The sequence below is a fragment of the Watersipora subatra genome, chromosome 11 (assembly GCF_963576615.1).
Source record: "Watersipora subatra chromosome 11, tzWatSuba1.1, whole genome shotgun sequence".
NCBI classification, from domain to species: domain Eukaryota; kingdom Metazoa; phylum Bryozoa; class Gymnolaemata; order Cheilostomatida; family Watersiporidae; genus Watersipora; species Watersipora subatra.
In genome coordinates, this window is record NC_088718.1 from 791,897 (window position 1) to 813,777 (window position 21,881).

The 21,881-nt window shown below is 35.8% G+C and overlaps 1 protein-coding gene across 1 annotated transcript; it reads right to left on the minus strand.

The window, feature by feature from the left end:
* Positions 1–125: 125 nt before the first annotated feature.
* Positions 126–21,816, minus strand: LOC137408598 (methylosome protein WDR77-like). The gene is made up of 7 exons (XM_068095179.1): positions 21,677–21,816; positions 9,990–10,178; positions 8,341–8,476; positions 5,362–5,537; positions 4,632–4,800; positions 1,462–1,539; positions 126–397 (listed from the first exon to the last, which is right to left on the minus strand). The coding sequence occupies exons 1-7, from the start codon at positions 21,720–21,722 to the stop codon at positions 220–222; spliced, it is 972 nt and encodes a 323-aa protein (XP_067951280.1). The 5' UTR covers positions 21,723–21,816; the 3' UTR covers positions 126–219.
* Positions 21,817–21,881: the final 65 nt, after the last annotated feature.

Below are 21,881 nucleotides of genomic sequence, written 5' to 3' on the forward strand. Positions count from 1 at the left end.
TCGAGCCAGTAGTGATGTTTGCGAAGAGCTTTCTGCCACACGTGATGATAGCCATAAAGTTGAGTTTAAACAAGAGCAGATAAACCTCTCTGATGACGATTTCAGAATTGCAACACTAATATCCATGCTTGTGTGGGTCTTTCTATTTGTCAACTATGAGGAGTACATAGGTATAAAAATATTCAACATTTGATTATAACCTTATAGAGAACCGTAAAACTAATCGCAACAGGAAGGAGGAAGTGAACAGTGTCCATTGACTGCATGCGGCTCACCAGCTAAAACTTCGTTAGTTATGCAATGCTTTTGTACTGTCGAGTCCCATGAACAGGAAATGAGCTCCTCCGAGTTCCAGACCAAACCGGTCACGAAGTCCGAGTGATTCTCTGACATATATCTACAAACAAGATTAATTCTGCCTCATAGCTGCAACTTAGCAATGAAGCTCACAAGGTTTAGGGAAGATGAGAGTTACACGGTTATTAAAATCTAGTTCGCGAGACGGTTCAATTCAGAGAGGAGCAAAGTTGGTGTGACCTCACCACATTCCTACCAAATGGCAAACTAATTACCAAATCAAGTCACCAAATCTAAAGTACATTCAAACCTCAATTTACAAGCATCTCTGGCCTCAAGCAATTTGGAACACCAACAAAAAGTTCCAAACGTTTTCCTTCGGATGTCGAATAAACAGCAGGAACTCAAACGCTGTCATTGATGACAAGTGAATTTAAAATAAATCAGATGAATGGATGATAAGGCTATGGCTGTGTAAATTAAAACACATATGAAGGTTTGAACACAACTATAATGTTTATTGCTTTATGTTACCGAATGTAAATAGCTTGTCTTCATTGAATTCTAACCCAGTAACTCATATTATTTAAAAATCAAAACATGTCACACCTAACAATATTCAACCTATAAGCTATTTAACAGGGTCACTAGTCTGGTGTCGCTGTACTTACCGCACAGCATAAACATCTCTGACGACAAGAGGATGATTGTCGCTAAATTATCAAGTTAATGCTTACAGAATTTCTTAGGAAAAAATAATAAGTGAATATTAGCAAGAGCAAAGAATTATATTCTGTAGCTAAGGATATGAGAACAATGAAAAATGATACCATTTGTTTAGAAGTTATCAGTTCATTAAAATATTATTTTGTAGTAACTCAGGCAATGAAAACTTGTTATAGAAACTACTTAATGAGTGACACTAACTTTCGGCAGATGTAACGGAACAGAACTTTGCAATGCTTACTGTACTCGGGCAGTCACTGCTCAAACACTGACAAACGCTAAAACTGGCAAACACAGTTTTACGTAAGACATCTGTTTACTGTGACGCAGTTGCAATGCAAACATTTTATCTAAAGACATATAAAGCAGTTAAGGAGCTGGACCGATGTCAACCTAAACATGGATCACAGGCTATAAGAAATAAGTTAGCAAACTCACATAGACTGAGTGTTTAGCAGATCATATTGGAGGACAGAGACAACACCATCCTCTCCTCCTGTAGCAATCCAACTACTTCTGAAATACAGAAAAGTGTGAGTTAACCTTTACATTCAGACAAATGAGACCTTGTCAACTGGTTGTTAGTCATTATTTAGGTGCCAATCTTACTAGAAGACTTCTGATGGGGACTTGAGCACACGGAATCAACCTTCACATACGAGCTGGTTGTTGAACAGTTGGTAGTCAATAATCTAACACATATGATTATAACAACACGGCTACCTTATAAATATTGTCACTTATAAAAACATGTTGATACAATTGGTTTAAAGATGTGGTTGCGTCAAAAAGGTCGATTTAATGAAATTAAGACCAATAAAAGGCTAAAACATCAGTTACAATTTGGTGTCATTTTTGTCTTTATAGACTAACCCTGTCCAGAGATATATGCATTTGAATGAGGTCATCTTTTAAAAAGCTGAAATGTTAGTGGGTGCTTCATTCGTGACGTAACTAGTGATACATCTGAAAAGAGTCAACAAGCGATAAATATAGGATCGCTTCATTAGCCAATCATCAGCACGAAATTTTTATATAGGTCGTAATAAATGTTATCACTCGTAAAATGCGTTGTCTGTGATGTCAAATTTAGGGATTTTACTCTATTATTAAATTGCATGAACATCGATATTTACTAAATTATTTTAACATCGGTACTTTAATTAATTACTCGATCGACGCGTTTTATTGACGAAAACAGAATTGTAAAGTTACTGCGAAGGTGACCCCAAGTTTTCTGAGCATCAGGTGGTTAAAGTGCTAGAGGAAGATAGGAGATCGAAGGTAAATTTATCTTTCACTTTGAGTTTCCTATATATATACTGTTGTGTTTATATTCAGATTATATTTCCCTGTTTGAGGTTATAATGTAATTTCCTGTGCGCATGCGAGATAAGGATGCATAATGAGTTCTTGACGACTTCATTTTAATCCATAGCATCTAGCAATACAATGGCTTAGATTGATGAATATAGTAAAGGTAATACTTTTAGTACTCACGAATACATTTACTAATTAATAGAATAATAACTTTTTGCTATCACCAATCATCGTTTTATAATTTTTTTTCGTTTCCCCTAGCTATATTTGCTTCAAATTTTCTTTGGTAATTTTAGCTAGCAAATTAGATTTATGATTTGACTTTATGTTCACTTCTCACTTGTAGAAAGTGAAGAAAATCGATTGATCAATGCTCATCTTTAACTTCCAAAACCAAAGCTAAAATCTTCAAAATTCTCATTCAAAAAATCATTCAAAAAAAGCTCAAAACTTCCAAAATTACGCCAGCCATTGTTGGCTTGGCGTAATTATGATTTTGTTAAACATTTATTCATTTTTAAAATTACACTCTCAATCCATTTAACTCCTAACTTGAAAGCTTTCAGTAGATACGCGTTAAAACAATATATCTATGAATGACATATATTTATTAGATTTGTTTTATTTGTCAGTGTGGAAACTGCCATATAAATAGGAAAGAGAGACTTGAATGGGTGCTGCATAAACGATATGTTTTATTTGAGTTTCCTGTGGTAGATAAATTTGTCCTATTGTATGAGCTGAAACTATGTGAGTAGCCACGACTTGGATGGATATTTTTAATAAAAGCTTTATGCGGATATGAAAATTTTTTGGCTTGTAAAAATTATATAATGAAATAATATTGTTGAAGATAATGCAAAACATGATTTGCAGAATATTGAATACATCATAGCCCCATTGACACCTGTGCAGAAATCTTGTCTGATAGATGGATTTATGAAGTGCAATCAGAGCTGCATAGACAGGCGTTTTTGCATAGCTCGACCATTGGTTTAGTACTTGAATACTAATCTAATGTGACCAGTGACTTTTTTTCTACAAATTGATACCAATAATGACTCGATAACGTTGACAGTCGACTATACAATGTACATGACTTTTAGGGATGTAGTTTGTTTCGCCACATATTCTTTTTCAAAGACGCAGGTTGCTTATTTTACTTAGTAAGAAACTAGTTTTCGGTGCGGGCAATGATATACAGCCCCCTCCCTCAGGATAGGCGACGGGCATCATGTGGGTGGGGCTTTTGGGGGGCTGTATATTATTAGTGCGGGTAGCGACGGAACTGTGCCGATACAAAGACCTTCTTCTACATAGTTTGCTTGACAGAATTACCGTAGACCGGTAGAATTGGTAGTCAGTACTAAGATGTTTACACAGCATTTAGAAGAAGCTAATATGACAAGCTTTTAATTTTCCTTGTTTGAGGCGTTTGAGACATTAGTAATAATGTATCTGTAGTTGGATTTAAAATTTTATTCTAGCCAAGGCGAGCAAATACAAGATAAAATATATGCCAATAGAGCCGCGTAGGACTAGACTTTTATCGCAATAGCCGATGTGATTACGAGAGATAGAGACAGGTTGTATCACGCGTTACATCACTTTGGGCAAGTCTGGGCATGTTTTTTGGCCTAAGCGTTTTTACTGCGATAGAATTTTTTCGATTTTAATCTTCAAATATCTTGACATTGTGATCGCCTAACACAACAAACAACTTATCAACTGATAGACAAAGAAAAATACTTTCTTTTAAAATCAACTCAAATTTGACGCAACCACATCTTTAAGTGCCATTATAAACATGGTCACTAAAATACCTAGCCTTGAGTACATAATTTGCCTTACAGAGTACATAATCTCAAAACTAACAGTGAATCTAAAATGACATCTCCCATCAGTTATTACAGCACAAAAAAGAAAATGATTATACTAAGAGTTGTCTGTTCATTATGGTTTTACAAGACGCACAGAAGTACCGGTAACTCATCTCTTCGTATATATATATATAGCGTAGAAATGTACATGGAAGAGAGATCTCAACTAATTGTTGTTATTTCTATTTTTTAACAATTTTGGAACGAAAAAACACATTTCAACCAGTTGTTTCACATTTAACTAGACCATTGGACGTTCAAAAGCAATTTGTCTGTAATAACTATATGGTGAATTTTGAAATAACTTTTTGTAGTTATGTCAGATTAGTATTGTGTTATTAATAAAATTTGTATAAGAAATATTTGAGGATTAGAAAGTTAATGTACGAATAAGTAAACAATAGTAACCTTGATGGACAGAACACAATTCTTCTAATGGAGCGACAGTGGTCATTAGCTTCCTTCAATGGAGTTGTGCCACCCCTCATGTCTTTGACAAGGAGTTGTCCCGCCTCTGTACCAACAGCGAGCTTATCGCCATGATAATTCACGGCTGTGACTACGGCATCCGTGATGGCTAAAGAGAGATAAACATATTTGTTTAGTCTTACAAAACAAATCGTGATGAGGACACAACTTCTACACACTAACACTCATACCAAAATCTAGAAGAACTTGAAGTGAAGCAACCAAACAAGTGTGAAGAGCAGTAACTGGTACTTTTGTTTATAATTTTACATACAAACTATTCTCATTTTTTTTAGAAAGTTCCATTGAAATAAGATGCAGCTAAAAGGGAGAATGATTCACCAATCTAGCACAGAATACGGGTTAAATGCCAATCTAGCAGAGGATATAGGTTGAAAGCCAAGCTAGCACAAGATTTGGGCTGAAAATAAACAATTTCAATTCAAAGCAAGTCTAAACCAAGATTGAGATCATATTTGAATATAAACAAATTTATTGGTTGATTGTAAAGTCTCTTACATCCTTTAAAAACCAAACTCTTCTTTAAAAAAATATCAATACATAAATATTCCAAGATCCAACTTTAGGCATACCAGGTGATAAAACTAACAAGGCACAACTAGGAAAGCGATTGCCTCAGCAAGTAATAGGAAACCACTCACTGACTTACAGATTCTTCGAGCAGGCTGGCTCTTCCGCATGTCATAAATTAAAACGCTTCCATCCATCGAGCAGGAAGCAAAAAGATCTGGTGAGGAATTGTGGGTGTTCACTCGATTAACAATTTCACTGTGCGTATGATATTTGGAGATCAATCTCATCTCATTCAGATCCGCAATATTCACACTACAAGAACAGGCAGAAAATGCATTATGACTTGTCACACACTTGGTATGCAGCCCCGAGAGGAAGACAACTCTACAAAACTTAAAATAGTGGTTTAACTCTGGCTCTACCAAATTAATTTTTTTACTTAATAATTACATACACGTATTCGGTAAAACTTAATATTTGATGAGGGTGCATATAAATTGTCATAATTCCTGAACCACTACTACTAAGTGTTTAGATACCAAATTGATCAACATAAAGTTATACATCAGCTGATGCCATAAATATGGCACAAACGTGTTGCATAATGAGCTCAGTCACTTTTTCAGTCATTTTTGCCCCAACCGGGAGCATATCTGAGTCAAACGAGTTATTAATATTATTACAGCTTACGATATTATTGTTACTACTAAAAATAACCACTTTCAGTAGTATTATAGTTCAATAAAAATCACCCGAAGTTCATCGATCTACATGTACATGTACAATTAGCAAAACCTCCATAGCTGTAATGCGTCTGACATGACTGGACATTGCTAAGAAATTTCGATAAATTAAAGTTTTTGCAAAGCGAAACTATGCTCAGGATGAATTGTAAACATAATTTCTATTGACTCAATGCATACAAATAATTGTTCTCTTTTGTTCAAGTACAGACACGATAGACTAATTAACTAGTTAATGAGGAATGTTTTGTAAGAAGCCTACTAGGGCCGCACCCTGCAGCTCTTGACCATATGGAAATGTTGTCCCCAGCCATACTACCCGGCTCATGGTAGCAACAGAGTTAACCTTTCAACCTCAAGAGACCAAATAGTTACGAACAAAAAATATATAGGATGGAATATATGTCTGGTTGGACGATGTTAATTAAATACCGTAAATTTCGGGGTATATGTCGAGGTCTAAATTTTGGTGGAAAAATCCTGGTTTTGACATGTAGCTGCCGTATAAGTCGACCCCCTTCTCTGGCTAAAATCGTTTGATCGTTAATAATTCAGTCAGCATCAGAGGCGGGCTATGCGTAGCAGAAGAAATGGCAATCAAAATTGCCATCAGCAAAAATGCCCATGTTTTATTATGCCATCGCCAACACAATAACCAACAAAAAAGAGAAAACGGTTCTAGAGAAAACCACAGGGCATGAAAACAGCACTTCACCGTTGTATTGGCACGCCTCACCAATAGAACGAAACTGTCATCTCTGATAATATTGTACATATTTAACGGAAACGCAAAGCTGCAAAACAGATTTCTGTAATGCATCGTGATTCATGTACAGGAAAAATGATGGATGGACAATAATGTATGTGTGAAATGAATCACTGAAGTGTCGGCTTACAGGTGGATACTACGGAAAAAGTATTGAAGTTGAAAAAAGCGTTATTCCACAAGAGAATTCTAGTGATGACAATTTGAATGGTGAATAATGGGACTTTGTGTTGGATCATCTCATGTTGAGTAGGATTACTAGTATTTTACTATTTTATAAATAAATCCCTATACGCTGCATTATATAATTTTGATTTGCAAAGGTTTTTTTAAGTTGAATTTTGCTACAATTCGTGTCCTGATAAATGTGATCGCCGTATAAGTCGAGGATGATTTTTAATTTTGAAATTATGTGTCCAAAAATTTGACTTATACGCTGGAATTTACGGTAATCAGAAGTCCTAATGTATCATTTGTGGAACAAAATTGAACAAGCAAAAGCTCACAGGGTTGTCAATCGAGCCACTTCATAAAAACTCACTGTTCACCTGGTTACTCTGCCACTGAGGCAGCACACCAAAGGATTTTATCTAAAGTTGACAGCATGCAATAAAGGGCATATATAAGCCTACTGGTGGCTTAAAGTTGCATTTCTCAAACCACTACAATCTATGGTAAGTTTAACCAGATCATTCTTGGACCAAAATCTACATATATATACAGTACATGTATAAACATATTAATATATATATACATATTAATACTAGCAGAATGCCAGGCGTTGCACGAGTAACAAAAAAAGTATTTGCATCGAAAATTTAATTTTAATCAACATATATAACATTTACCAGTTTAACTATTAAAGTAATGCATTTGTCTATTTCTGTGTGTCCTACCAATACAGCATTAAAACATTCGAAGGCTCAAGGTATAGCTAAAACAGATTGTTGACAAACATTTCTTACTTCTTATGCTAACCTTTCATTCAAGATTTAAAACAGCTTATAGACAGTGGCAGATAATGTAATTTCCATTGTTTAAGTTTATTTATCAAATAAATTTGAGTAACTCAAGCTAGTAACTTTAGCTAATATACTAATCTATATATTTAAATTTCAATGTTTGTCTGTCTGTCCATTCGTCTGCACTTCTGTCTATCCAGCTATAGGGGTAAAGTTTTGAGAATGAGAAATGCGCTGCGAACTGGATTTGGACTCACAACCTCTAATCTTTACTATAATAAGAGTTGTGTTATTATTATTAGAAAAAGATTGCACCTCAAAGGAATTGAACCTGTACATTTGGATGCACAAATATCAAGGCAAGCGCACTACCACTAAACTATGCAGCCACCTTGCCACATGTACATATAATCGTTACATATCATGATCTCTCACAGCGCACTGGACTTGCGCATTTTCACCAATCATTATTAACTGGATATTTCGAACGACGACAGACAAACACTTGAATTGATGTATATATATAGATGTATATAAATTAATAATATAAATGAATTTCTAATATAATCTAATACAATATTGAACAAAACCAAAAAGCATGAAGCACTGAGACGTAGCTCATGACAAATGATGAAATAACTAACCAGCCGTCTCCACCTCCTGAAACGCAGTGTGCAGAACTACAAGTGACTGAGAGAGAGGTGACATAGGAATGGTGAGATAGAAGGTGACAGGAGTCTACAAAGAATCCATTATCCAAGGTGAAGACCTGGAGATGCCCTGTAATGAGATAGAAACAGCTGAAACAGGCCTAAACATCCTGTGTGCCAGGCAAAGACAAGCAATACAGATACCACAACATTGATACCACAACTTTAATTAGCTAAGGGTCAGATGATGGATAGCTTGTAGGTACTGATTGACTTTTTATGTCCAGTTATTTTAGCTACACGATTAACATTATTGTGAAAGCAACAAGTTTTGAGAAACAGTTGGCCATGTTGCTTCATGGGTGCGACCAATAACATGATCAATAAATAATAATACAGCGGAACCTCGGTTCTCGAACATTTCGGTTGTCGACCAACTCGGTTTTTGACTAAAGAATTTGAGATTTGTTCGTCTCAGATCTCAACCATAAATTCGGTTCTTGACCAAACCGGAGCACGGGCATTGGATTGGAATTAAACGTTCGGAACAGCTCCGGAAACAGCATGTTTATACATTTAATGACGTTGTTATGAGCCACTTTCGGAAGGTTCTCACACAAAGGGAGAGGTTTCACGTCATAAATTCTTTACAAAAAGGAGGAATCTGGAAGGGCGTCGCCTCTACGGAGGAGATTTTCTAGGGACACAACTCCTCCAGTTGAGTTACCCTAAATTGTTTTGAAGGAGGATTCTTCTTCAAAGATGTGAAGTAAACGTGCCATTGGGGTTTCTATTTTTTTTTCACACGACTTTTGATGTAACTGATCTGTTGAATTTTTTTGCTGTTTCATTATCAATTTTTGCGATTTTTGGTATTGTATCGTAACCTTTTATGTTTTCGATGTTTTAAGAGCAAAGCATGCGAAATGTTCACTTTTTGCTTTCTTTTTTCATCATCGTAGATAGAAGACCGTTTATTAAAGTTGAACATGATTTATATCTACCCGTTTTTATTTATAGTATGCAGTAGACAGTACAGTTTATGGTGGAAAATGTTAGAAAATACTTTACTGAAGTTGTTAAACCGACTGAAATGGATTAAAATTTACATACATTAATGCTAATGGGACAACTTGTTTCAGATCTCGAACCAACTCGATTTTTGAACAACCTTCTGGAGCAGATTGTGTTTGCGAACCGAGTTTCCAGTCTATAATAGTTTATAAATAATAACTGTGCAAGCTTCCATATATGCTAGAATGCAGCAACGCAGGCCTGAAATATCCAAAGCACCAAGTCAACCAGCCAGCTGAAATCGCTCAGCATTACAGTGGTCACTCTACACCATTGTTTAGAATTGTCTGCTCATGTTTTCAGAGAGTTCGTGCTTCGTTAAAAATGGGTAACTACTATACTCCAAAACTGATATGATAATCAGACAAATTATTGAAAAAATGGCCGAAGCTTCAATTGGAAAATAATAATTTGTCTTAATCAAAGCTAATAGGAAAAGGATGGGCAATGCGAGGCTTTTACTGATGCAAACACAATATAATTTTGTACTTAAAAAGGTTTTTTAAGAGGCAAAAGGTACTGTGAGAATTGAAGTAGCAATTCAACAAGGAAGAATGACATTTCTTTACCGTTATCTGTTCCAACGACGACAGAATCGGGAGCACACCAGCAGCCGTCTGCAGTGCTGGCAGGCATATGCTTAGAAAGGTGTGTTTGATAAAGTGTACACTCTATATTGGTGGAGTCAGAGAAATAGTTGAGGCCCCCATCCCAGATCTGTCCAGTGAGGTTACTTGACACAACCAGCACACCTCCATCTACAGTCAACAAGACCACTCATGTACTTATCTGTAGGTGCTACTTGGTAATCCCATACTTAGCTAAAGCACTCTGTAATTGGATTACTGAAATCATCTTATCAATCCTAAGAATAGTAAATTAGTTTTCTGGGTAAATGTAAAAAATATGCTAAAAAACCTGTTTGATTATTCATATTGTTGACAATGGTGAGAAAACTCCAATACAATAATGAGCTGGACATAATCAGTGATATAGTTAGATATTTGACAAGATGTAACAATGTCGCTAAATGTAGATGATATGCAAGAAGTTAACACAAATAGCTCTAAATTGCGCTGATACTTCAAAACTATGTTCTATATAGTTTCAGCATAATTACAAAAAGTGTAAAGGAAAGAAAATGAAATCCGTCCACGTATTGTTAGCTCAAGATTTTCTCTAAATTCAGTAGTTTAACTTACATCGCTCAATTACCTGTAGGCATACATTACATGTGTGCTTGTACTATTTATACAGAATCCGTCAGGTCAGAAAGTTCAGGTCAGAAAGACAAACCAAACTTAATTGTACAGCAAAAAAAGAAAAAACTTCTTTCGCAACAAATTGTATGTATTACATTGTGTGGTGTCCCTACGCAATTATTATGATTATCATTTTAATTATTAATACATAATTACGTTTTAAACGATTCTCTTATGAGAACTAACCAACAATAAAATTAATAATACAATATAATATAATATATCGTCGAGTGTGAAACATTATGAGTGATGTAAAAGAAATCATGTAAATTAAAAATTAAATAATTTTGTTTCTGTAGTTCTGTGCAATGGTAACATTCCTGACCGAGATCCTCAGGTAACAAATAAAGTAAGTTTAAAACTGTCAAAAATGCAGACAACTCTTATACAACTATCAATTGTTTATGTTAATGCGGCGAATTTGTGTATGATTTACAATATTTGTCGGAAACAGAAAAGATTCGCCCTCCCTTGAATATATACTTAGTTTTCTGGTAGTTGTCTTGCCTCTCTCAAGCAGTGATAAAAGCCCTTCAATTTGACTGTTTGAATAACCATTCTTATGCGCAAATTGTGTGAATCTCTATCCAATCGCGACTACGTAGCCTCTTTTGGGCATCAACCATAAATTTTTATGCAAACTTGTGACATTTCTGATATGTGAACATAATTAGATTACAACATATCGGCTTTTTCAGGTTACAATGTAATATCTACTCAAATATTAATACTCGGCCTCACTTGGACACAAAGATAAACAGTAATTATTTTGATGTGACACGATATATATGGCACCTCGTAAAGTACTGACAGTAGATGTTGTCCTTAGAACTTATGTATAAATCAAAAAGGGCTCCTTTTCCTTACCTAATCCTCAACATATGGGTGACAAACCCTAACCGACGGGCCTCTCTCTGGCTAACTTTTATTAGAGACCTCTTTTTACACTATCCGTTCAAAAATGTGGTCTTATTAAAAAACTGACTCGGCAGTTGGCAAGTTCTTATTCACAGGTTCCGTTAATCTTGGACTTGTCAAGATTTTGAATAACTTGCGATGATTGACAAACCTTGTTATTTTTGCCCCTGGTTATACTGCAAGTACAGGCAAACACGGATAACTCAAAGTTCATTAGACCGAGCATAAGTGTTTGAGTTATTAGAGCCTTCAAGTTATCAGAGCACTGTCACAAGAGCATGTATTTATCAGTATATACATGTGCATATACAAACTATACAGTAGATGCTTCTATAATGTAGACCTCCTTTAACGTAAATTTCAGATAACGTAAAGAATTTATGTGAAGTTTTTGCTTTGCACTACGAAAAAGATTTCACATAACATGAAGTGTTAAGACGGGATAGTTCTCAAATTCGACTTGACTGGTAACTTATCTCGCTGCACTTGCAAGAGAGAAAATGACATGTGTATAGCGTTATATCTATTATGTATCAACTTTTGTGGCATTCTAGTTTGTCATAATCGATGGTTAGTGCAGACAAAACAAAAAACATGGTAGCTGCGCAATTGTTCATAAATAATATAAGGCGATTGAATAGTGCAGGTGTTACAGCGTCGATCTACCAATCTGAAAGTCAAAAGTGAGTCAAAAATGTTGTGAGCGAGAGTATCGTCAAAAGATAACTTTTATTCAGACCTTAACCCCTGGGTACAAATAGCCCATGAACGGTTAGTATCGCTCTTTTTATAATAAAAAAGATTTATTTGTTTTGCTTTATAGTAGACGTTTAAAATATTTATTAGTTTTACTTTGCAGAATAAACTTTCCTGTCTAGGAAAAATAAGCTAATCATTGTAGATGAACATCGAAGATGTGCGCTCCCATGAAATTATTGTAAAAATACCGCAATTATGGTCACCGTAAAAACCACTGAAGTTGATCGATGTACGATGATGAAAAGTTGTCGATGCAAACCAGTAATACTGCAGTCATGGTACGGCCCGAAAATTAAAAAGGTAAGTCTAGTTGTTCTTTTTTATACGGGCATAGAGTGAGTTTAGAAAGAACAGATTTGGCCATTTACGTGTATTGTACTGTTTTTTAGCGTAAAATCCCTATAACGTAAACATTTCAGGAGCGGATTATTTAGGTTGTAGAAGCCACTACTGTACAATAGGGGCTTTTACAACATATGTACCATAATATAGATAAAAAGAATGCTTGTTGCCAATTTAAGGGCGTTTCATTTCAAATTTTAACAGATTTTATCAGAAAGTACGGTGCACCCTCAGGATACGATTACCCTGATATATGAGTTTTTCCCCTTACGTTGAACATGAGGAAATTTTCCCCTCTCCATACGAATTTCATTTCCTATACGAATTCAAGAAAATTTTTGCCCGAGTTCAAGTTTGGCAGTCGGTGTGCTTATTACGTACGTCGGAATAACAAAGACGCCGAAATGCATTTTTCACAACGTTTAGAAGAGAAACGATGACCGACTTCTCTCAGGTCAGCATTTCACGTGGGAAATTTTGTGAAAAGTGCTCAAGCAAAAGCAAATATTTATTTTAGCATTATACTCCATTTTACTGTAAACTTTTATTCAGCATAACTACAAGTATCTATATTTAATTCGTTAGCTATGTAATCTGAGACCGATACAAACGTTACAAAACAAAAGAAAAATGATTTCTATGACAACAGAGTTGGAGGTCATAAATAGGAAGACGGCCCTCGTATTGTTAATATTGCCAAGGAATATGGTGGCAATCAATTAACACTTGTGATTATTGATACTAAAAACAAGCAATTCGCTAAAGCAAACACAAGGAGCTCAGGACTGACGACATGAAGGAGTTGGAGGTCATGCACGAGATCAGCATTAAGTGGAGCAACCATTTAGTAGTGGCAAGGAAGTTGAAGAGACAGAAAAACCTAAATCGCAGAAAAATTTCAAGTGTTTAATTTACTGGCATGGACTGGTACATAAAAGCAATACTGTACAATGTATGTATAATGTATATAATTAATTTACCCTCTTTGTAGGGGGTGTTTTTCATGTTTTGTTCATTTCATTTTACATTTTATTTTTTTTCTTTAATCATGTCTTTGCAGGCGGGCTGGTTTTCTACTACATAAATACAAATCATCGTATGTATGTAACTCATTTATAACTAGCTACTCGAGATAGTTGACGCATTCACATTACTTTCTAGAACTTACTAAAGCCCTGCCTTCTAGAGTATAAATATTTACAAACCCCTGCATGTATGGTTACATTGATTCTTGTGCACAGTTCATACAAGACAAACTACTGCACAACCTTCTCTGGGTCCTTTAACAAGCATTAGCTCGCTAGCAATTTTCTGCAAGGCACCAGCATTTACGGTGCACCAGCAAGCATCATCCTCAATAAGTGATAAACTAGGCTATCTTCAACATTGCACCAAGTTAGCTTGTTTTCTTGGAGCACTCTCTGCACCAGCAGAAAAGCTGTGTCTTCCTGGCCATTTTTGCCTTTCATGACCCAAATGTATTAAACTTCTTTTAAAATCAGTAAAAAAAATTGGACAGGATTAGACAACTTCCTTTAGCCTGTTAAAAAACTCCAATTCATTGCGTATTAAATTTATTTCAAGTGTACCGTAACATAATTAGCAATGATACGTCTTTGCGTCCTCTCTGTTCTACTCGCTACATGTACCAGCTCAAAAAAAAATTTATTGTTCTTTTCGATGACCTTTAAATGGTCTGTGTGCAAGAGGTCGCTTTAGATAACTGCATCTCTCGGCCTTTCATGTTGAATTAGGCTGAAAAGAGTTTCAACCAGACACGCTAAATGTTATAGTGAAGACAGAAGCTGATGAAGAATAAAATTTTCGTAATATAAAGTTCAAATTCAGTAAAATAGTTAAAAGACAGTAAAACTTAGTTTCAAGTGTGATTTTAGAAAGTTTAACTTATTTGAAGTGAGCTGAAAGTTTATGTTATATGCACGTCTTGAAAGTAAGAACATTTTACCGTACGTACTGCATTTGGTACACACGTTATAATGTTGCATTTATTGCAGATCATAGCCATTAAAATACACTGAATGCAATACAGTTATTGTAGGTAACTATAGTTACTAAAGTTTACATACTACAGTCAAACATGGATAACTCGTCCACGGATAGCTCGAACACATGGTTAATTCGAACATTTCCTTTGGTCCGTTCCCACGTAATGATAAATTGCTATAGATAACTCGAACTCAACACTGTTAATTCGAACTGTTTTTTTGCCCAACGGCTACCGAAACGGTTGTTTTCGCTTTAGAAAATCACTTTATTCAAAGCCATAGAGGTAAACTTCATCTTTTCGTAATTCATAAGCGTCGTTATTACCACCATCGGCAAAATATTTTTGTCAACGACTTTTCTAAAAGTTTGGTGAAATTTGATTTATACTGCGATACGATGAATAGCACGGGCTAGCCGGGTCACGCGCGCAAGAATTTTCGCCACGCACATACAAAACAAAAATCGCATGCTGTTTTGTATGTGCGTGGCGAAAATCCTTGAGTGCGTGACTCGGCTAGCCCGTGATGAATAGTTTTCCGACGTTGATTCCGTGTTGAATCAACGTCGGAATGTTGAATGTTTAAAACGTCTTAAAAAATGTTGTAATTAAAAGTATACGTTGTCTGAGCTACAAAAAACTATTCATCGTTTGACCTAAACACAGAATACGTGTGTACATTCAATAAGTATCTATTAAAAAAGCGTGAGTGATATAGAATGTACCGTAAAACCTCGTAAAACTTCTAATTGAACTGCCTCGGAGTGTTGCTCTTAACGAATCCCAGGTAAAGTAAGGTAATCTGCATAAACTTCAAGAAAAAACGGCAAAATTGATCGTGGGTAAAACCCCAAAAGAAAAAAATGTCTTTTCTTTTGAGCATTTCAACAACGATCAAGTTTTGCCAATGTCAATCTGAAAAACGTCCTGGTAATAACATCACCTCAAACAACAAACCAATCTCAAGTGATAGAAAAATCTCTATACTTTTTCATGAAAACGTTTTAAACTTTACATTAGAAGCATTTAATTTGAAACAAGCCATTTGTGCTTTTGATTTATATTATAGTTTGTATATGTACATGTATCTACTAATAAATAAGTAAATATATGGACTTGTGACAGTGCTCTGATAACTTGAATGCTCTGATAATTCGAACACTTTTGCTCGGTCCCTTGAAGTTCGAGTTATCCATGTTTGACTGTATTTTGTTACTTTCAACTTGTTACTTTGTTGCTTTTGTTACTTTGTTAAGTTTCAATATGTACACATTTTTGGGCAAGGCCAAGCATGGTGTCACACACAAAGGCACTTTTTTTCTGCCTTTTGCAACCGTAATTTTCAGTCAATTAGCGAGTAAACATGTTCAGACATGTGGAAACACAAAAGTTTTCATAATGAAATCTTCTCTCATGAAGATATTGGGCATGCAAGTAGGTTTTTACGGTATGGTGTGTGACGCGCGGGACAATTGATCATATCTTCTCAAACTTTGCAATTCATTCTGAAATAAATTTTGCTTCCATTTTATAATCAATACAAGGATGGATTTTCTAGCCCTGGTGTTTTTTTCGAGCAAATGCAAATTTCTCCTTATAATTCAGGCGAGCGAAAATTAGTTTGTCCCGCGCGTCACAATTTTAGTGCATTTAGTTGCAGCCTGTTCTTCCTAAGCTATCTGAGATGAAAAATTATTATCTATAATTCGATTTTGGGCTGCTATAGCTTAGCCAAACTCGCCAATTTGCTGAAAATACTGCAAGTTTTTGTTTTATAGGTACATGGAAGTATATGTGACGTGCGGGACATTTCTAATAATATGGTGATGTCTGCCTTTGTTTGGGAGTTCTCTTTGATACCCTGGCATGTGAAAGTAATGCTAGATATTCCAAATCTAAAAGCCAGTTTCTTTGAGAAAAATAATGAATTAGAATTACTTCATGATGTTTTGTAACTCAGAATCTGGAGCTTGCCAATATTAGCCTACTCTTCTGATACACACACCTAGTGTGCAAATCACGAGGTAATCTTTGAACCAAATGTGTATTTTTAAAGTACGGTTACAAAAATTCTCTTTCACTCACTCATTGAATTTTCAGTCGGTAGAAAAAGTAGGTTTCCCTTCTAGATACGGTAAAACTTTTTTTCGGAAATGGCATGTATTCTAATGACTCCCAAACTGCTGTTAACATCATGCCACACTTCCGGTCCACAAGCGACGAAAGCTTTAGAAACACCTGCTGAACTTCACATTGAGTGACATCTTTGAGATTTTCAATAAGGAATATCCAGATGTCAAGGTGAGCCCTAGTAAATTAAAAAAGTTGGGCCCAGTAATATGCAAGCCAGTTTCTAGACATGATCAAATTGTCTGTGCTTGCAAATACTGCGAAAATGCAGAATTAGCTCTACCGGGCCTGCGGCAGGCCACTGTCTGTTCTTTGGAAATGCCTACTACTGTTCACCAGCTACTGAAGAGAACTGTGTGTAACATGGAAAATGAATCATGTGTAAAGAGGGAATGTGACTTTTGTGGCGCCGATCCAATCAATAGTTTGGTTGTTAGCGCTAAAGAACGTGAAATTCTATCAGTGGAGAGATGGTGAAAACGGCTTTCTAAACAAGTTTGAAGATCTAAAGCCATCATCTGACTTGCTTGCACTGCTGAAATACCAACAGACATCACTTTCCCTCCATATGTACACTTCCAACCGTCAACACAAATCAATCAGTTACCTCAAACAGAATTTGAAAAAATGGGGATGTGCTCATACACAAAGATTTTGGTGAGAACTTCAACTGTAAACAAGCAACCGAAATCCAAAGCACCTATTACACCACAATAAGGGTGACAGTATTCACTGTCATGATTTATTATAAGCTGATGGAGTCCCAGCTCACAAATGCTGCGCAATAGTTAGTAATAGTTTAGAACACACTAAGGATGCTGTTTACACATTTAATAGAGAACTTGTGATATTTCTGAAAGCAGAAAATATTAATTGGCAACATATTCATTATGTAAGTGATGGATCCGCTTCGCAAATCAAAAATCGGTTCACAGTTGAGAACTTGATTGCCCATAAGGAAGAAATGGGTATGCCAGCTGACTGGAGTTTTTTTGAGACATCGCATGGCAAAGGTACAGTAGATGGTGTTGGGGAAAGCATCAAACAACAGGTTCTAATGGCAGTATATCGAGGATGGTATGTCGTAAACTCGGCAAAGTCATTTGCAGAAGCTGCAACAATAATAACTTCCAAATCAGTGAAACCAATGATGGTTTTATACATCTCAGAAAATATGATCACTAAAACAGCAAGGATCTGCAAAGAACGCTGGTCCACTGCACCTCCAATTCATGGCATTCGATTTTGCCATCATATAGCAATTAAAGGAGATGGTGATGTTACTCTGATGGAATGGTGTTCTTCCTCTTGGCAGCCAGTTCCATCCACACCGAGCAGTGAACTTAATCAAAAGGTGACCACAGGAAATGCTTCACTAACGTTGACTCAGTTTTTACCACAAACACTGGTCGCAATGGCCTATGCCTCCGAAGTCAGCATTGGAGAAATTCACACAGGTAGCTACACTATAAAGTACATACACCGTGCATGCAAGCAGTTCACGTGGCCAAACCTCAACGACATAAGAACCACCCACAGGAATTTTCTTCTTAAAGTTTTTCCAGTTATTGTACCAGCAGCAACTACCAGGTCACTGAGACACTTTGTACTAGAAAATGAGGCAATAACAATGGCAGAATATGTTTTTAAGAAAAAATAGTTTACTGCATGAAAGTCTGACAATCTTCAAGTTATGTGTTTTATGTTTAAATAAAATAAATACAATAAATAGCAATTTTAAACTATTGGTTGGTTTAGCACAAGTATATTCAATGATACAACTGCAACTCATAACAATTTGTGGTATAACAACTATAAAACATAGAAAATGCTTAATTTTTCATAATGTTATTTTTGTTCCGCGCGTCACAGTCCCGCACGTCACAGGTGGTAGTCTTCTTTCAAACCTTACAGAATCATTAAACTTTGGCCTAGAAACAAAATTGTATGCATTCCTAATAGAAGGGCAATAGAGCTTTGATCCTGTCAAATAATAATGTTATGAGTCCAAAATTTTAGAAGATTTTTCCAATTGATCAAAGAGTAGTTTTTCATGCCAAATTATGGTCCCGTGCGTCACACCAGCTTTAATGGTTCATAATTTGTTAATGCACTGCATGACAAAGATGAAATCTCATCCAGTGATAGTTGATGTCAAGTGCTTTCTAAAACAGTATGAATGACACCAGGATTTCGCATTTGAGCTGAGAAGTATGCAAGGAAGCGTTCAAATGTCCCACGCGTCACAAACCCGCCAAAAAACGGCCTTACCCTTTTATAAAACTTTTGACGATTTTTATCAAGGGATGTTTGCATTGTATAATTATAATGGTTTTTATACCCCTACATACAAATTTGTCACCATACGATGCCAACCTTGGAATGGATCAACATCGTATCCTGAGGGTGCATAGTATAGATATTTTCCAAAAATTTGAGATTTTGTTTGTTGTCTTAGGTGATGTGACTGCCAGAATGTTTCAAGTTTAAAATCAGCAAAACTTGATCGTGGTTAAAATGCTCAGAAAAAACATCTTTTTCTCCTTTTAAAGGGTCGAGTTCACAATATTGTAACAGCATAGACTATTTCAAATGTACCTACCTGCTGTCACATTGGATGTAGAATCTATGGTGTGTAGTAGCAGATTAGATTTCTCAGTGTTACCTTTTTAATTATTGTCAGCAATTGAAGCCACATCTGTTTGATCACAGTTGGCACATGACCAAGACCGTGCCGAAAACAGTTGGCAATGGTGTATTTCGTGACGCGGTTCCATACTCTGTGCATCCAGCATATTGCTTGTAAAATATTGATAGATGCATCTAGATTCGTTTCGTGAGTGTCAATGTGATGAGTTGTAAAACTTGCTGATGGTAGTAAGACTTAAAATTTTGAATAATCTCTTGGTCCATAGGTTGCAGCATGCTTGTAGTATTGTGTGGAATGAATCAAAACCTGATTGGTGTAAGCCCATTCGTAGTTGGAGCGCTAGACAGTTGTCAATGATGAGAAGCACTTTTTCTGCTTTTCCTAGTCATCCAGTGATCAAAATCTTTTACCCGTGTTTGAAAGATATCACTCATTCAAGCCATCTTGTTGGGGTAATAATGATATGGAAGGTTAGTAACATTTTTGTAGGGTTTTCCGAACTTTCTTAGTACAGTAGCAACTTCCTTCTCGGTGCCAGACATTATCAAACTGCCACGGTCAGTCTTTCTTTTGACAATTTTCTTCTACTACATTTCTCTCCTTCAACGTGCAATGCTTTGTTGACCATTGTTCATATTAAGTACAGCATCATCAGTGTACATTTACAGTAAAAGAGTCAGCACCTCATCCACATTAACCGCAGCCGACTCTTCAGCACCTCTGTGACCACCAACAGAATGTCATTTCTTTAGAAACAGTGAAACTATTTTCTAAATCCTGAAGAAACTTGTTAGCATCTTTTAGTAGAATTGGTACATCGATAGGTACACCTTCACCATGCACTTTCGTTAACAAAAAGACTTTACTGACCAAAGTATTGATGACGTCCAAGAACTATTAAAAGTTAATCTTTAGCTTCATGGCATGGAATAAAGCGATTTTCTAGTGATAATTGTAGTGTCGTTAGCTGTTAGACAAAACAGTTGTTGGAGTTAATAGAGTTAAGTTCGAGTTATCTAAAGCAATTTATCAATGCATGGGAAGGGACCAAACAAATCCGTTCGAGTGAACAATGTGTTCGAGTTATCCGTGGGTGAGTTATCTATGTTTGACTGTATTTAAATATCGCATTTTATTACCTTCATCTGTTTAAAAAAACATGGATGGTGTACTCCGATTTTTTATGTTGTCTAGCCATCATACATTAGACAAATTATTTATCAACAACCAAAATTATAGAAGTACATTTATATCAGGGTCCTTGGGAGCTCTTAAAGTCCAGTAACTTTGGAGTTACTATTATGATTGGAATCGCAAAACAGGTGAGATTTCTAGTAAGTATTTTGAGAAGAACAATTTTTTGGTTTCTTATAGCTTTCGTAAAACGACCTTGACTATGTTATTTTATAATGAAAATTAAAATTTTTTCTAAAATATAGTGTGCTAAAATGTGCAGTTGATAGATTGAATACACAACTCTCATTAATCTTTCCGTCTGTTGACTATGTGTTGCTCTGAAATATAGACTTTGTTCAATTTACTAGAACTCTACTGCACTTATAGCAATAGTATCATAATTTCTATTTTTATTAGGTGTTGTTTTGACAGCTGACATTCCGTCACAATCAATTTCTGGCTTTGTTGCTGTATTGACTGCTACTGAATTACTTCCGTACGTAGCCTATAATATGTATATATATGTTTGCTATCTAGGCCTGCCAACCCAAGAGTGGGGCAATGTGTGAGATTTGGTTTTTGGGGCAATTGATGTATCAATGATAGTGTGTATAAAATTGTTGAAATTGGGGCAAAAATCTCATGCATTTTCGTTTTTTCTTTGGGGTGATTGCGTGAGTCTCACGCCCAATGCGTGAGAGTTGGCAGGTATGTAACCGTATGTTGCTATCGTAGAAAGATCTAATGTTTGGCATTTGATATCTTGATTTTGTATAAAAGTTGGAAACTGACAACAACAATAATCAATACGACAATAAAAATGATGCTACGACTCACTTTACATAATAATACTCCAAGTATAGCTAGATTGCTTATATTAGAATATTTAAATACTCAGTACGAACACGCAAACAACCGAGAAGCTTCCATAGCGTTTTGAGAATGGCCAACAAGTCAGCTCTAGAAGACCAAGTAATGAAGAACTCTTTGGTCCATCGAAAGTAAAATACTTACCACGATTAATATCAATATTTTCCAAATGTCTTCCAGCAATAAACATATTTATGTTCTGAATTAATTAGTGTGCAAGTTTTCAACGCGAAAAGCTAAAATAGTGAGCGCGTTGCAGCGAGAAAAAACATGTGGGATTGTCGCATAAACGTCTATCGTCGAAACTGTTCAATACGTGTTAGTCCTTGTTCTAAAATGAAGTGTCGGA

Excerpts from the sequence above, each read along its gene's own strand:
- LOC137408598 (XM_068095179.1), bottom strand. The coding sequence starts at position 21,722 with ATGTTTATTGCTGGAAGACATTTGGAAAATATTGATATTAATCGTG. Across the intron at positions 10,179-21,676 it reads AAATATTGATATTAATCGTG|ATGGAGGTGTGCTGGTTGTG; the intron begins GTAAGTATTTTA and ends TGTTGACTGTAG. Across the intron at positions 398-1,461 it reads CTGCTAAACACTCAGTCTAT|ATATATGTCAGAGAATCACT; the intron begins GTGAGTTTGCTA and ends TCTTGTTTGTAG.